This window comes from Odocoileus virginianus, chromosome 2 (genome assembly GCF_023699985.2).
Source record: "Odocoileus virginianus isolate 20LAN1187 ecotype Illinois chromosome 2, Ovbor_1.2, whole genome shotgun sequence".
Lineage (NCBI taxonomy): Eukaryota > Metazoa > Chordata > Mammalia > Artiodactyla > Cervidae > Odocoileus > Odocoileus virginianus.
Genome location: NC_069675.1, coordinates 89,401,838 through 89,418,957, shown reverse-complemented (window position 1 = coordinate 89,418,957; position 17,120 = coordinate 89,401,838). Strand labels below are relative to the sequence as shown.

At 36.7% G+C, this 17,120-nt stretch overlaps 1 protein-coding gene and 1 non-coding gene across 7 annotated transcripts in view; both read left to right on the top strand.

The window, feature by feature from the left end:
* RC3H2 (ring finger and CCCH-type domains 2) overlaps positions 1-17,120 on the top strand; it is a 50,716-nt gene that overhangs the window by 15,758 nt on the left and 17,838 nt on the right. For all 6 annotated transcript variants that reach the window (XM_070452393.1, XM_070452388.1, XM_070452396.1 and 3 more), the window contains exons 5-9: positions 4,171-4,346; positions 9,514-9,714; positions 10,165-10,297; positions 10,411-10,529; positions 11,760-11,872. In XM_070452393.1, coding sequence (XP_070308494.1) covers positions 4,171-4,346; positions 9,514-9,714; positions 10,165-10,297; positions 10,411-10,529; positions 11,760-11,872 — 742 coding nt within the window. The remainder of the gene's footprint in view (positions 1-4,170; positions 4,347-9,513; positions 9,715-10,164; positions 10,298-10,410; positions 10,530-11,759; positions 11,873-17,120) is intronic.
* LOC139031746 (small nucleolar RNA SNORD90) lies at positions 9,977-10,087 on the top strand. Its single transcript, XR_011484223.1, has one exon. It is a non-coding gene; the product is annotated as a small nucleolar RNA SNORD90 (small nucleolar RNA).

Below are 17,120 nucleotides of genomic sequence, written 5' to 3'. Positions count from 1 at the left end.
TTGACATTTAAAAAGAGATATAAGTATGAAATCAAATAATTTATGTAAAAAGCCTGCATCCTTAAATTTTAATTGGCAAATAAGTACAGACTCCTTTATTTTTCTTTTTCTAGAAAATAAGTATTTCCTAACTGTCCACTGTAAAGGCTTGAAAGGAATGAATAGCCCTAGCACCCAGATAGCATTTCATACTCAAAAGAAGTAGGGCTCTTTGAATAAATGTCTTATCCTAGTTCTAGGGTAGAAAAGTACAAGATGAGCCTGGGAAGTCTTGTGCTAAAAAGTAAAAAGCTGTTAAAGACCATCAGAATCTTGTCAAAAGGACACAGTTTGAAAAGGCTCCCACTGGACAAAAGTGGGACAATTTGAACTTCCAAATGAATAATGACTATAATAAATTAAAAAACATAAAATGTGTAAAAATTCATGATCTTGTAGTATTAGTACAGAAAAAATTAATTGGTTATCTTTGGCAGTTGCTACAGCACCAGCACATTATGCTAAAAATTGGAAAAGGAATAGAAAAAAATCATGCTTTATCTGCCTTTTTAAATTGCTTTCAAGACTCAGATGTATAGAACAGACTTGTGGACTCTGGGAGAAGGCGAGGGTGGGATGTTTCAAGAGAACAGCATTGAAACATGTATATTATCTAGGGTGAAACAGATCACCAGCCCAGGTTGGGTGCATGAGACAAGTGCTCGGGCCTGGTGCACTGGGAAGACCCAGAGGGATCGGGTGGAGAGGGAGGTGGGAAGGGAGACCGGGATGGGGAATACATGTAAATCCATGGCTAATTCATTTCAATGTATGACAAAAACTACTGTAATGATGTAAAGTAATTAGCCTCCAACTAATAAAATTAAATGGAAAAAATAAAAAAAATAAATTGCTTTCAAGGACAGTTTCTCAGAATTTTGAGGGTAAGTTTCTCTTTTAGCAGAGTTCTAGCTAATAAATTTAGGGAAAAAAATGTTAAAGTTAGAAAATTAATGGATCTAGGTAAGAATTACTATTGGCTGTTAAAACCAGTAGATGAAAGGTTAGTAAATGCAAAAGGCCTAAACCCAGTGATGAATCTTGATATTACTAAAAGTGAGACATCTAGGTCTTATATACATCTCTATATGATACACAGAATAAGAAGTATGCTTGACCCCCCAAAAAGCCCCGAAAAGCTAAAGGGAAAATCTAATCAAGTCTCTAGTTTACATGAAATAAGGAGGATAAAGGCATACCATAAAAAAAGCACAAAATTAAAATGAATTGAGAATGTGGGATATTGTTTAGAAAAATGATTGTTTCTGCAACCAGTTATTTTGTTCTAAATGGGAGGGTGGGAGAGTGGGGGGAAACTAGTACAGGTTTTTCTTGTTAAGCGTGAAGACATACGAACCAAAAGCTACATATGGACTTTGGCTGCATACTCAAAGAAACCAACTGTAAGAGGAAATTTTGAGACAGTGGGAGAAAATTCAGCATGGATTGGATATTAGATGATATCAAGGAAATACATTTCTTTTTTTAGACATGGTAATAGTGTTATGTTAATTTTTTAAAAGTGCTTACCTGTTAGAAATACATAATGAATTATTTAAGGATAAAGTGCTATGTTATCTTGGATTTACTTCAAACCACTCCAGCTAGAACAAACTAGAAAATTGAGTAATGAGTAGATGAACCCTTACTGAATGCATGTCATCTCTACTTTTGTATATGTTTTATTTTACATAATACAGTTAAATTGAAAAATAATTTTGAAAATTCAGATTTATATATAATTTGAGAATGCTGCCTATGGATATTTCCTCATGTTTATTTACCTTATCTAAGAAGCACTAGGTGGTGTGTTGGTTTAGTCGCTAAATTGTGTCCGACTCTTGTGACCCCATGGACTGTAGCCAGCTATCCTCCTCTGTCCATGGGATTCTCCAGGAAGAATAATGGAGTGGGTTGCCATTTCCTTCTCCAGATCTTCCTGACCCAAGGATCCACATCCTCTGCATTGCAGGCAGGTTCTGAACAGTGAGCTACCATGGAAGCCTAAGAAGCGCTAGACTAGTTATCAGATATCCTGTGTTCTGAAACTCAAAAAGATAATAAATAGCACAATTATAAAAATGGACCAAGGGCTTAAATAAATATTTCTACATAGAAGATACATAGATGGCGAAAAAGTACATGAAAAGTGCTCAGTGTCATCAGTCATCAAAGAAATGCAAATCAGAATCACAATGAGATAACCATTTCATATCCACTAGGCTGTCTGTAATTTAAAAAGTGGGGGAAAAAGTGTTAACTGAGGATGTTAGGGAACTTGGGAATGTAAAATGAGGCAGCCCCTGTGGAAAAACAATTTGGCGGTTCCTCAAAAAGTTAAATGTAGAATTACCTTATGATCCAGCATTTCCACCCCTAGATATATACCAAAGGAACTGAAAACAGGTATTCAAACTGATTTGTGCATGAATATTTATTTATAGCAGCGTTACTCAGAATAGTCAAAAGGTGGAAGCAATCCAGACATCCCATCAGTTCTTATGAATGGATAACCAGTATGTGGTATATTTATAAATACTGTATTATTTAGCCATAGAAAGGATTGAGATACCAATACATACCACATGTGGATGAACTTTGAAAATGTTACTTTACGTGAAGGAAGCCAGGGAACGGGTCACATATTCTGCATATGTAAACGTCAGTCCATAGAACTAGACATCAGGCTAGTAGTTGCTGGAGGCTGCAGGGGTCAGTGGTATGGGGAGCAACTGCTTAATGGTTATTGAGTTCCTGTCAGGTGATGAAGATGCCTTAGAACTAGATTGAGTTGATGGTTTTATAGCATTGTGAATTGTTTACTTTAAAATGGTTGATTTTATGTTATGTGAATTTTACCTCAATTTTTAAAAAGTCCTTGTTTCTAGTTAATAATTGTGTTGCTTACTGATTGTCAAACTTGGCCTAGTCACTTAACTTTTCTAAGCCTTGATGTCTCACTTGGAAAAAGAAGGGATTTGATTTTTAATTTAGATTCTCGGTAATCTTTCAGTTCCATTGTTTTCATTGAGGACCAGTATATTTTTCACTTTTTAATTCTAAAATAATTTCAAATTACCCAAAAAGTTACAAGAATAATGCAGAGAATTCCTTTGTACTCTTTATCCATATTCACTCCTTTGTAATATTTTGCTCTATTTGTTACATAGTTCACTTTCTTTCCTTTTTGAACCGTTTGAGAGTAGGGTGCCTATTTCATGCCCTCTTTACTGCTTACACTTAAGTCTTTTTCTTATTAAAAACAATACATTCATCAAATTCAGAAAATTTAACATTTGTTAAAACTCATATTCCAGTTTTGTTGGTTATTTCAGAAATATCTTTTATGGCATTAATTTTTTTCATTTTATGATTGAGTCTAAGATGATGTCATGTATTTATTTGTCACAGCCGTTATGTGACATGCAGGATCTTTATTTCCTCGACCAGGGATTGAACCCATACCCTCTGCAGTGGAAATGCAGAGTCTTAACTACTGGACTGCCAGGGAAGACACTATCATACCTCTTTTTACTTTCTTTAACAGTACCATTCCTCAGTCTCTCTTTGTCTAATGTTGCTGTTCTTAAAGATCACAGGCAGTTATTTTACAGAATGTTCTTAATTTGGGGTTTCTTGATGTCCTCTTATGATCATACCTCCCTGGCTGGGAAGCAGCACAAATTGATGCCTTTAGGTGTTGCATCATAAATCATATACAAAATACTTCTGACAGGCAAAGCAACAGTCTCAAGCATAAAAAAATTACCATTTATTTACTGTATGTCCTTCACATGTTATTTGTCAGAGTAGCTCTGTGAGTTTTATAAACAAGGGCCTTTTTCACTTCAACATTATGATTATCTAGTTAACTATTACAAAGCTGTAGAGGATATATTTTGTTTAAAATCTGTTTACGTGTATTCTGATTGGTTGTTTAGTAGGACATGTCTTTTCCTTGATTACTTTCTAAGTAAACTATATTTGTGTGTGTATGATGTTCTCTTTTTGTGCTAAGTATTTGCATATTGGAGATAGTGAACAACCATAAGCTAATATCCAAAGAAGTCTGTGTCAGGCATGATCTGCAGGGCTCCTCATTTATCATGAACTCATGTTCTTTACTTATAGCTATGCAAGAAGAGGCTTTGAAGTTGGTGTTGCTGGCATTAGAAGATGGTTCTGCTCTCTCAAGGAAAGTTCTGGTACTTTTTGTTGTGCAAAGACTAGAACCAAGATTTCCTCAGGCATCGAAAACAAGTATTGGTCATGTTGTGCAACTACTGTATCGAGCTTCTTGTTTTAAGGTAAGTAGCAAGCAACCATCTAAACATTGCATGCCTGGAATGGGTGTTACCTGGTCTAGAGGCTCCAGAAATGAAAGAGATAAAGGAGACTTTTCCTTCTGTATTTATCGCATCTGTTATATTGTAGATGTATATGGGTGTGCATGGGTGTAAGAGCACATAATGTAAAGGTGTCAGCAACACTATGAGGAAACAAGTTTGGTAAACTTGACTCTTAGAATAGTAAAAATGAACTGAAGAAGCCTAATTCATTTATATTTACCACCTTAAAAGAGATTCAGGAACCATACTGAAAACTTAATAAAAGAAGGCGAATGCTTTAGCTTCCCCATTATTATTTTTATCTCTTTCTCTGTTGTGATTAGATTAAAGCCTTTAAACTGAAAGTAGCCCATATGTTGTCGTAGGGACAATAGGAGTGTAACATTTGAGGATTGCCCACTATGCATTTAGATAATAGGGTTTTTGTCAAAGAGGGTCGGGGTGAACCCTAAGTTATTTCAAAATGTAGTTTCCTTGTCAGATAGGCTTATGGGTGATGACAGGTACTGAGAGGCCTGGAAAGAAGGCTGAATCCTTGAAGTTTCTTCATGATACAGGAATATAGGTTGCTGGTGAGGTCTTGAGCAAAGGGACCAAGGACTTGGAATAGAAAGGCCCATTGGCTTCTATAAAAGTAAAATTTCTGGATTTGAAACCAAGGCTTATTTAAGCTATTTTGCTGATTTTATAGCTCAAGAGTGATAACAATATAAGCAGAAGGAGGTTTTTTTTTGTGCACTGCTTAGTATGAGGTAACAGGTTATTGATGATGAAAATATGTTCAAATGAGTTATCTTCACAAATGAGAGTTGGACACACTCTGCCTGCTAGTTACAGTGCTTGATTGTGTCCTTAGGGAAACAATTGAAATGAATCTCTGGTTCTTCAATGTTTTTGGCTAAGCATCCAGATGACTGAGCTCATTTATCATCCTGAAGTGACCAGCTAGGTTCTTAAACTGTGCCTTATGGATTTAATGTTGTTTCTTTTCCTCAACAGTGTCATGCAGATTTATGGTTCATAATTGTCATCCATCTACAACTGCTCCTAATACCTGACATTTGAATAACACTCAGTTTAGAAAGAGATTTCAGTTTCATGCTCTCATTTCATCCTGTACTACTCCCCTATAGTTTAAAGTGTTAAAAGCAGTGTTTTGATGAATAAAAGGATATCATGCTGACATTTGCTCAAAGACCTCTCTCCAGGGACATTTACTCTAGTAAACTACAATGAGTGAGTCAGGGTCTTTTCCTTGACTCTAGACTTAGAGACCTGAATTTTGGGCATTCCTCAGAAGCAGAATCACAAATGAGGTCACATACTACATGTTATCAATTTTATTAACTTGCAATTAGAGGTTCAGCTCTTAAATGACTTTAATTCTCATGTTGTAGATATTTTCCAGTAGAAGATTATCAAACCTTTGCTTGCTTAGCATGGGGTCAGAGCAAGGGAAGTTGATGATTCCAGTGTTTAATGCACTGGTTCCAAAATGAAGATACACATCAGAATCGCCTGTGAGATTTTGCAGAGTGCACATACATTCCTGGTCCCATCCCTAGATGTTTTATGTGATACAAAAATACATCAATGCAACTTGAACATTCATACATACTTTTTAATTATGTGGTCTTCAAAGCCAGGGATTCTGGTTACTTGAAATTGTAGTTTTCAAAACTTCATGGGTGATTCTGATGGCTGTTATTAGAACTTGAATAGGCCAGGCTCTGCAAGCCACCTATAATACATACATCTTTACAGTTCAGGCGGACAGATGTTCATACTACCCAAGAGGCACCCTGTACCCTGCTGGTTGGATGAGTGTTACCACCCCCTGGTTTTTTAGGTTTCTTTTTTCTATGTTTTAGAGTAATAATTCTTTGTTTTGTTTCTTTAAGTAGATTATTTCGAGATTTCAAAGTTATACTCTGCTCTTTCCTAAGTAAAACGTAAGATCGTGTAGATTAGAATTTTGGGTCCCATACTTTTCTATAATATATTTATATATTCTCAAAGAGAATTGTGAATTGATACTATTAAGTTAACTCTCAGACTGATTTCTCAATCTTTATGTGCTAGAGGTCATATTACTGTTGTCTCCTGTGCCACCAGTAGCAACTGAGACAACCAGTGAGGTGGTCTGGGGATATTTTCGTTTTACTGATGAGGAAATCATCAATTTGAAGAGTTTGAACAATGTGTTCAGTCTTAAGTTTCAGAGCCTGTACTAGGCCTCAGTCAGTCAGTCAGTTCAGTCGCTCAGTCATGTCTGACTCTTTGTGACCCCACGAATCGCAGCACACCAGGCCTCCGTGTCCATCACCAACTCCCGGAGTTTACTCAGACTCATGTCCATCGAGTCAGTGATGCCATCCAGCCATCTCATCCTTTGTTGTCCCCTTCTCCTCCTGCCCCCAATCCCTCCCAGCATCAGGGTCTTTTCCAGTGAGTCAGCTCTTTGCATGAGGTGGCCAAAGTATTGGAGTTTCAGCTTCAGCATCAGTCCTTCCAGTGAACACCCAGGACTGATCTCCTTTAGGATGGACTGGTTGGATCTCCTTGTAGTCCAAGGGAATCTCAAGAGTCTTCTCCATCACCACAGTTCAAAAGCATCAATTTTTCGGCGCTCAGCTTTCTTCACCCTCCAACTCTCACATCCATACATGACCACTGGAAAAACCACAGCCTTGACTAGACAGACCTTTGTTGGCAAAGTAATGTCTCGGCTTTTTAATATGCTATCCAGGTTGGTCATAACTTTCCTTCCAAGGAGTAAGCGTCTTCTAATTTCATGGCTGCAGTCACCATCTGCAGTGATTTTGGAGCCCCGCCAAAATAAAGTCTGACACTGTTTCCACTGCTTCCCCATCTATTTCCCATGAAGTGAAGGGACCAGATGCCATGATCTTCGTTTTCTGAATGTTGAGCTTTAAGCCAACTTTTTCACTCTCCTCTTTCACTTTCATCAAGAGGCTTTTTAGTTCCTGTTCACTTACTGCCATAAGGGTGGTGTCATCTGCATATCTGAAGTTATTGGTATTTCTCCCGCAATCTTGATTCCAGCTTGTGCTTCCTCCAGCCCAGTGTTTCTCATGATGTACTCTGCATATAAGTTAAATAAGCAGGATGACAATACACAGCGCTGACGTACTCCTTTCCTATTTGGAACCAGTCTGTTTTTCCATGTCCAGTTCTAACTGTTGCTTCCTGACCTGCATATAGGTTTCTCAAGAGGCAGGTCAGGTAATCTGGTATGCCCATCCTTTTCAGAAGGTGGTCTGAATTCTAACCAAGTATCAGATTTCACATGGCCATTAGCAAATTTTATGGTTTAGGAATAAGTGTATCTTTTATTGTGAAAATTAACTAGCTACATACTTTTAGATAATTAGTTTCAGTAAGACATGTGAAACTCTACCTTTGAATTTGTTTTTTGTCACTTAAGTATAGATTAAAGCTGTAAAAATACCCTAATAATCTTTTTTGTGGTGCAGGAAATTTCTCAATTTCTTAATCATCAGCTGTAGTGCTAATATTTGCTTAACCATCATGTCCCTCTTCTCCTTAAAAGTTCTCAGTGATTTCCCATTCTCTACAGGATAATAGTCATACCTCAGAGATACTGCAGGCTCTGTTCCACAGCAGTGCAGTAAAGCAAATAATAAGAAAGCAAGTAATGAATATTTTGGCTTCCCAGTATATATAAAAGTTATGTTGCACTATACTGTAGTTTTTTAACTGTGCAATAGCATGGTGGGAAAAAAGTGTACATGTTTTAATTTTAAAATATTGCTAAAAATGCTTACTATTATCTGGGCCTTCAGCAAACCTTAGTCTTTTTGTTGGTGGAGGGTCTTATATCATTGTTGATGACTGACTGACTAGGGCAGTACTTGCTGAAAGTTGGAGTGCCTGTTGCAGTTTCTTAAAACAGCAGTGCAGCTTGCCCCATGAACTGAGTCTTCCTTTCACAGATGATTTCTCTCTGGCGTGCAGTTTACCCACAGCAGAACTTCTTTCAGAATTGAAGTGAATTCTCTCAAACCTTACTGCTGCTTTATCAACTAAATTTATGTATTATTCTAAATTCTTTATTATCATCTCAACAATCTTCACAGCATCTTCACCAGGAATAGCTTCTATCTCAAGAAACCACTTTCTTTGCTTATCTTAAGCAGCTCCATTAAAGTTTTGCCGTGAGATTGCAATAAATCAGTCACATATTTAGGCTCCACTTTAATTCTTGTTCTTTTGCTATTTCTACCATGTCTGCAGTTACTTCCTCCACTGAAGTCTTGGATCCTTCAGAGTCATCCATGAGAGCTGAAATCTTCTTCTAAGTTCCTGTTAATATTGATATTTTAACCTATTCCCGTGAATCACGAAATGTTCTTAGTGACATCTAGAATGGTGAATCCTTTCCAAGAGGTTGTCAGTCTACTTTTCCCTGATCCATCAAAAGAATTACTATCTATGGCTGTGATAGCCTTACAAAATGTATCTCCTAAATAATAAGGCTTGAAAGTCAGAATTACTACTTGATCCATGGGCTGCAGAGTGAAAGTTGTGTTATCAGGAAAGAAAACATTAGTCTTGTCATACATTTCCATCAGAGCTCTTGAGTTACCAGGAGCATTGTCAATGAGCAGTAATATTTGGAAAGAAATTTTTTTTCTAAGCAGTAGGTCTCATCAGTGGGCCTAAAATACCCAGTAAACCATATTGTAAACAGATGTGCTGTTATTTGGGTTTTGTTATTCCGTTTCTAGAGTACCAGCAGGGTAGATTTAGTGTAGTTCTTAAGGACCCTAGGGTTTGGGGGGAGGTAAATGAGGATTGGCTTCAACTTAATATCGCCAGTTACATTAGCCCCTCACGGAAGAGTCAGCTTGTCCTTTGAGCTTTGAAGACAGGCACTGACTTCTCTCCAACTGTGAAAGTCCCAGATAGTGTCTTTTAAGAATTTTTAGTAAGTAGATTATTTTTCTGTACCTTCTCCATGTTGTATCTGATAGGCTATAGGTACCTTCCCCTTCTAAAATAAAGAAAAAGTTGGTTGGGGGAGTGGTGAGAGCAAAGCAAATCTGGTGGGGTTTTTTTTTTTTCTCTTTTCTGTTTTTAGGTTACCAAAAGGGATGAAGACTCTTCCCTGATGCAGCTAAAGGAGGAATTCCGCAGTTATGAGGCTTTACGCAGAGAACATGATGCCCAAATTGTTCATATTGCTATGGAAGCAGGACTCCGTATTTCACCTGAGCAGTGGTCCTCACTTTTGTATGGTGACTTGGCGCATAAATCACACATGCAGTCGATCATTGATAAGGTTTGTGAAATTAGAGATGCTAATTTTATATCATTGTTGTTAATATTGATGAATATTTGAATCTTCTGAAGGAACTAAAGAGACAACCAGTTGGGAGATTCCTTACATATATCACAGATATCTTTTCTTTCTTTTTTGTTATTTTCTAACTTTCAAAATAAACTAAGGGAGGCAATAAGGTAGCAGATACGGGTATTGACATAAAAACAGCCTGGCTTACCAAGTCTGTCATTTATCTAGATTCTGACACCAGATAGCTAATAAATAAGTTTTCTATGTGTCTAATGATGAATTTCATAGGGCAGATTCTGAGGTGAAAATTTAATTCATCATTGATACTCCTACTATGGAATCTGAAGACACTTGAAAACCTGTTCAGTATGTTGACTGAATAAAAGCATTTGAATATAGATGTGTTATAAAAACCTTTTCATTTTCTTTTTGTGTTAGCTGCAGTCTCCAGAATCCTTTGCAAAGAGTGTTCAGGAATTGACAATTGTTTTGCAACGAACAGGTGACCCAGCTAACTTAAATAGATTAAGGCCTCACTTAGAGCTTCTTGCAAACATCGACCCTAATCCAGGTATGTGAGAATATAATTGCTTATGCTTTTTAAAAAATTATTTCCTATACACAAGAAATTTACTGCTAACGAATTTGTTTTCCTCATTTCATCTGCTTGGCGGACTATTTTAGATGCTGTTTCACCAACTTGGGAGCAGCTAGAAAATGCAATGGTAGCTGTTAAAACAGTGGTCCATGGCCTAGTGGACTTCATACAAAATTATAGTAGAAAAGGCCATGAGACACCTCAGGTAAGTAAAGTTATTTCTCTTCTGACTGCTCTTATTTCTAATGGAGCATGCTGAACATCTTAACAGGCTGTTTGGTTAATGGACTTCTTATGTGACAGCCCTGTCACATAAGTTTTTATTCTCTGTTCTTTTGAGAGAAACCTAAGTTTTAGTGTACCTGATAAATAATTCTAGTACAGCAGTAGTTTGGGGAGTGTCTTGAATATCAGTTCACCACAAGCTTTTTTGACTGGCTGTAGATCTGATTCCATCCAGATATTTTGCTTGATTTTTTCTTAATTTGGGGAAATTGTCACTTTTTTCTTATTTGCTGCCATTCCAGTGAGTTCATATTTGTAAATGTGTGGAAGTAAAGTATTTTCAATGTACTTTTGAAGGAGTTATTTAAGGTAAAACTCTTTATTCTAATAATAACATCCATTTATTAAATTATTATGAGACAGTCTCAGTACTTTACATAGATTATTTCTAATCCTCACAGCCACCTGCAAAGCAGCTGCTGTCCCCAAGTTGAAGTTGAAAGAGTTTAAATAACCTATCTAAGATCATGGTGGCAGTAAGTGACAGAATTGGGATCAAATCTACTCCAAAGTGATCTTTCCACTCTTGTGTCCTTATTCTATTAGAAAACATTATAATGTTCGAGTATTAGCTAAAAAATGAATATTTCATCTTAAGTTTACAGAAATAAAAATGATGTCTTAGAGTTTGAGGCAAATTGTAGCAGTCATGATGTTTTTATATTTTGCCTCATTATTTGTATGAACTTAGCTCCAACCCCTTGGAAGAAAGTTGTACTCTGAAGTTGACAAGTAAAATTGGTGTTTCTTAAATTTTAACTTCTAGGGTAATTTGTATTGTTCCTCTTGTTTAAGTAGACAAAGCTTACAGCTTTTTAAATACTTTTTGACATTGTTTGTTTGATTTGATAATTTTGAGAGATCAATGAGTTGATGAAAAAATCTTTTATTTTTGTGGGCGTTTTGTTGACAGATAAGTAATGCAACATTTGAGCTAGTTCCTGATGATCCTCAGAAGGAGTATCTAAAATGTCAGCTCATGAATATGTCACCTAACTCATAACAGGAAATAATGCAGTGGTAGTTATGTCAGCACAAGAATTATCTAATGTGAAAAAGAATTAAAGGTGTCATCATAAATTCTGACATCCCAAGGAGTGAGTAAGAACTGAAATCTTCATTTATCCGCATATTGATTTTCTTTTTGTAGCCTCAGCCAAACAGCAAATACAAGACCAGCATGTGTCGAGATTTGCGACAGCAAGGAGGGTGTCCACGAGGAACAAATTGTACTTTTGCCCATTCTCAGGAAGAGCTTGAAAAGTGAGTTAAGAGAACTCTATTTTATTTGGATTTAATTTTTGGTCATCATGAAAGTCATATAGAGTCAAAGTTTGTGATGAGTTTCAAAGATGCAGTTAAGTCCACATCATGGAATTCTTTAGATTGAAAAATAACCTCTTCTTTTGAAACCATACCTTGTTGCTTCTGGCAGCATAGTTAACAAGTGAACCTTTTTCAGGAATCTAATTTTAGACCATTGTAGAGCTAGAACCCATGTTTCCACTAAGCACCTGTGCAGAATGAAAATGTTCTTATGCTTAGAGTCTTATATACTCAGGTTCTATTGAAGGTAACAGCTGAGTCTCAGGTAAAATGGTAAAGCAGATACATTTTCTTTTTATGGCTTTTGGTCTTTTTAACATTTCTTTTCCCTTTCTCTTGTCCTATAGGTAATCCCTTTTCCTATGTGCAGTTACCCCAGACATAAAAGTAAATGGAGATAAACTGCAATAAATGTTGTCCAAGTTTTTGTTGTTTTTTAACCAAAACATTCATCATTGAGATCTCACCAAAAATTGATTCCAACCTTTCTACTGAATATCTGGCCTGCATATCAACTGTTAATGGACATCTCTCTTTTGTTTTTAGATACTTTAAATCCAATTTGAGCTAATTTTCTCCTCTCATATATTGATGTCTTCTCTTGTATACACCGTCTGTCTACTCTTCCCAGGTGTACCCTGTCTAGTCAGTTATATATGCCATGCTATTGGAATAATCTTTGTCAGCTTTCACTTGCTTGTCTTAGTCATCAAGTCTGTCAGTTCCTGTATATTTCTTGACTCTTACTTGTTTTTTCTGTCCTCATAGTCTAACCTGTCATCCCCTTTTCTTGATTCATAGTTGCCTCCTAATTATCTTATAGCTGTGGTTTTCTACCCTCAACCCCATTATTCCCGACAATAGGGACACTTGAAATAGGAATAGGAATTCCTGACAAAATAGGGGGCACTTTGCATTTAAGGCTCATTGCAGACAATTAGAAGCTTAGGAATCCCTGTGGATAAAGATAAAGTCTGCTCTGTGACCTGCAAGTCTCCGTGTCATCTACTTACGCCTGCTTTTTTGGGGGGTGGGTAGCCCCATAACGTGCTGTATGTAGGGTCTTAGTTCTCCAACCAGGGTTCAAACCTGTGCCTACTACATTGGAAGCAAGAGTTTTAACCACTGGACAGCCAGGGAAGTCCCCCGGCCTACCTTTTTTACCTTATCTCTCAATGCTCCCCATTTAGGAGACCACCTTTGGGAAGCACTTAAACTTAGAAAAGTTGGAGAAGAAATTATGTGATTTCATTGCCATTATACTTACAACTGGTGCCCAACTGAAAATCCCTTTTCCATCTTATATCTTCAAATTGGCTTCCTATTCTTTATCTCCAGTTCCTACTTTAGAACTTTATTATTTCTTGCCTGAACTTATAATAGTAGTAGTAAAAATAAGCCAAATTAATTGGTCAGATTTTGTGCCAGGTGCAGTATTTAATGTTTCATATGTGTGTGTTTACCCAGTTTGTCCATTTTACACTATGTAGCTTTTTACATGCATCTCCCTATGTCTCAACCAAGATTTTATTTTACAAGTAAGTGTCTAATCAGTCCATCTTCTGCTTTAAATTCTTAATTGGTTCTCAGTATATTATTGCTGGTTCTGGGCCCAGTCTTGGTTTCCAGCCATACTCCACCTTTTGTGTTACTTTTTTAAGATACATCCAGTTTACTACTATACACTTCGTTCTTCTTTCCTTTGTACGTGTATTCACTCTATATCATATACTCTCCTTTTCTCTGGAGACCTCCTTTTCCTGATTGTACTCAGATAGCATCTTCCATCTGAAAACCTCTGTGACTTCCAGGCAGTGGTTAGTTGCTACCTTCACTGTGCTGCGTAGTACCCTATACCTGGTAACTTTATAACTACCAGTTTGCTTACTGTGTTGCATTTATTTATTTACTGTGTGTATTTTCACTGTACTTCATTTATTTATGGGTTATTCATCTTTATATTTTCTGAACCTAGCAAGTATCTGACATGTAAACTCAGTATATTTATGTTGAAAGAACAGATAATCTACAGTTTATGTTTTCAACCAGTTTCATACTCTGTTGCTCTTAAATAAAAAGGAGGAGAAACGGGATAATACAAAGCATTGAGGAAGTGAAAGATGTCATTATCCTGTTGGTTAAAAAAAAATGCATGTTGCTACCCAACTCAGACTTTTTGAGGATGGATCCTTTTTCTTAACTCACGTAATGTACCAAGAGGAATTCGAATGCAAATGTTTGTTTAACTTAATTTTTTACCCCAGCCTACTTTCTCTACTGTACATATCTCTAACCAAGCAAATGCCCCAGATCTCTCTTAATATTTATATGAGTATATTTTAGAGTGTAGGGTATCAGAATCCTTTTCCCAAGGATTACTGCATTCTGGAGAGTGACAAAAGCCTGAGGTCAACCATCTCAACAAATATATTTAAAAATGATTGTTAAGTGCTAGGTACTTATTTGAGGTACTTCTAGTGGTGAAAGAGGAACATTAAACATGTAAACAGATAATTTCAGCTACTGATAAAATGCTATAGTCTGAGGTGGAAACAAGGTTGGCTTGAGGTGGAAACAAGTTCAGGAACTAGAAAGACAACCAGTGTGTTGGGAGGATGGAGAATGAGAAGAATGGAAAAAGATAATGTTGGAGAGGTTAGGCGAGGGCAGATCATACTGGCTTGGTGGACACTGGCAAAGAGTTTGCCTTTTATTTTGGAAGCCATTTTAGTGTTTTATTCAAATGGAACAATGGGATTTTAATTTTGTCTTACAAATGTTATTCTGGTAGCTACATGAGGGATTGCTGCAGTGGTTCAGGCATAAGATTAGTAGCTTGGTCCTAGGATTATAGTAATTGAGATGATGACAAATAGCCAGGCTTGGGATATATCTTAGAAGTAGAGCTGATTTGACTAATGGATTGAATGTGAGGTATAAAGAAAAAAGAAGCAAGGATGACTCCAAAGTTTGGGGTCTTTGTTACTAAGTGATGTCTTTTATTGAGATAGGAAATGCTTGGGGGTAGAAAATCAGTAGTCCTCTTGGCCATGTGAAGTTTAAGGATTACTACACATTCATATAGCAAATATTTATAGAACACCTAGCGTGCACCAGGCACTGTGCTAAAGACAGATGAATATAAAGGGCAAAATCCTTTCTCTCATGGGGCTTCCACTGAGGTAGAGAAGATAACGTAAAGTGAATAAATGGAAAACATACTCTCTGGTGCTGATTGTGCTATGAGGAAAAGTAACAAGGTAAGGGGAGAGAGTGACTGAAAAGGGGGGGTATTTTAGATGAGATTGTCTGGAAAGGGATCCCAGACACTATGACATTTAAGCAGACACCTGAATGAAGCGTTGATGGACTGGAGAAGAAAAGATGATTATAGGAGTGAAGTCTTTTGAGAAGGCAGATGGGCTTGGGCCTGGGGTGCGAGTGGAGATATTGACCTGAGTTCAGAACAGTAGCCCTTCATCCCTTATTTTAGGTGGAATGTGTAGTTACAGAAGCAGGAAGGTTGGTGGAATTAGTGATGGAAAGATAAGTAACTCTCCTCTGGTGTCATCTATTCTCTCTCTCAAGTGGGAGGCAGTATCATCAGCTTTGATGGGGCTATGGAGAGTGAAAGGGAAGAGGATGTTAGACATGAGAGTTAATTTAGTAAAGAAGTATATTAATGTATTGCTTGGCCATTTTAAGTGATTGATCATAATTTTGAAATGAATCTACTCAGCATGATTGCATGATTTTTCTCTAGCAACAGTCACCTACTTGAGCAGGCACAGAATAAGAGAATAAGTAACAAATTGGATTGGGGCTTTACCAGGTGAGTTCAACAAGGTAATTGGGCCAAGGGAGTTTAAGGTAGGGATTACTGGTAGATAATGGATTCTAAACTTGGTAAGGCAGGGAGCAAATGCTTGTGGGGGCTCCTTGATGACTTTAAAAGAATAGAGAGTAATTGACTTTTTCATCTGTGAGGTCCAGATTCCAAGTCTAAGTCGTTAGCTGCCTGGATGCCAGAAGTCCAGTATGCATCCCTATTTAACTTTTACTTTACTTTCTTTTGTTAAGGTTTTATTTCTCATCACTTCTTTCTTTTAAGAGACCCACAGTTAAAACTTTATTTTTCACCTGCAAGAGCAATCTTAAGGATATCTGAAGCTTTATCCTTTGAGAAAGGAAAGCAAGGAGCAGCTGGGCATTTTGTGCAGGAACCTTTGAGGTGAAGAATGCAAAGCAGGTTTCAGAGCAGTGTGTTAAGGAAAGCACAGACCCCTCCATGCCACCAAATTGCCTTTTTAAAATATAGGTCTGCCTGTTACCCTCCTTTTTCAAGAAGTAATCATTGGTTCCCCAGAGCTGTAAGGTGATATGTGTAAACTGGCTATAACCTATTGCTTTTTTTTAAAAATTTTATATTCTGTCACTCCACCTTTAGCCAGTCTGGTCTGGGAATACTTGTCTTTACTGAACTTTGCTTTATCTGTCAATGTGTGTGTATGGGAGAGATGGGGAGAAGGATTGAATAATGAAGCTGTTTATAGATACTGAAGGACTAAAAGGGAAACTATTGTGAAGGCATTGCTCATCACCAACACTGTTTATATTTAATTACCATATGTTTATGTATAACATTGGTATCAGATTAATTTAGTTATGTGTAATTACGACCCCATATGTGTATAGTCATCTTTCTATTCATATAACATAGTTGTTTACCATATTAAAGTATTGGTAGGAACATTCACTAGGACTATAATGAAATTTTTGTTGTATAAGTGGATATAAATTTTCTTAAATTGAATCCAGGATCAAATTGCTTTATGTATTAGAGTATTATATCAGCCCCAAATTTAATATCAGAAAAGCTTTTTTAAAGAAAGATCTTTAAAATCAGAAAAATCTTTAACCCAAATACTTTATACTTTAGTCATAGACTAATCTGAAAAATATAATACTAAATTTATATATCTTGGAGTTTAAGAATGAGTTTTGGGTTTTTTAATCTCTTTAAAATTATACGATGCTTTAACAACTTGGCAACAATAGAATTCTTTCAAATCTTGCATACTTTTTCATCTACATTCCCAACTAAGTTTGATGTTGGCTCTTTTCATTTTTCACATAGTCTACTTTGTATTCCAGTTATACAGGGTTTTTCAGAAAGATCTTTTTC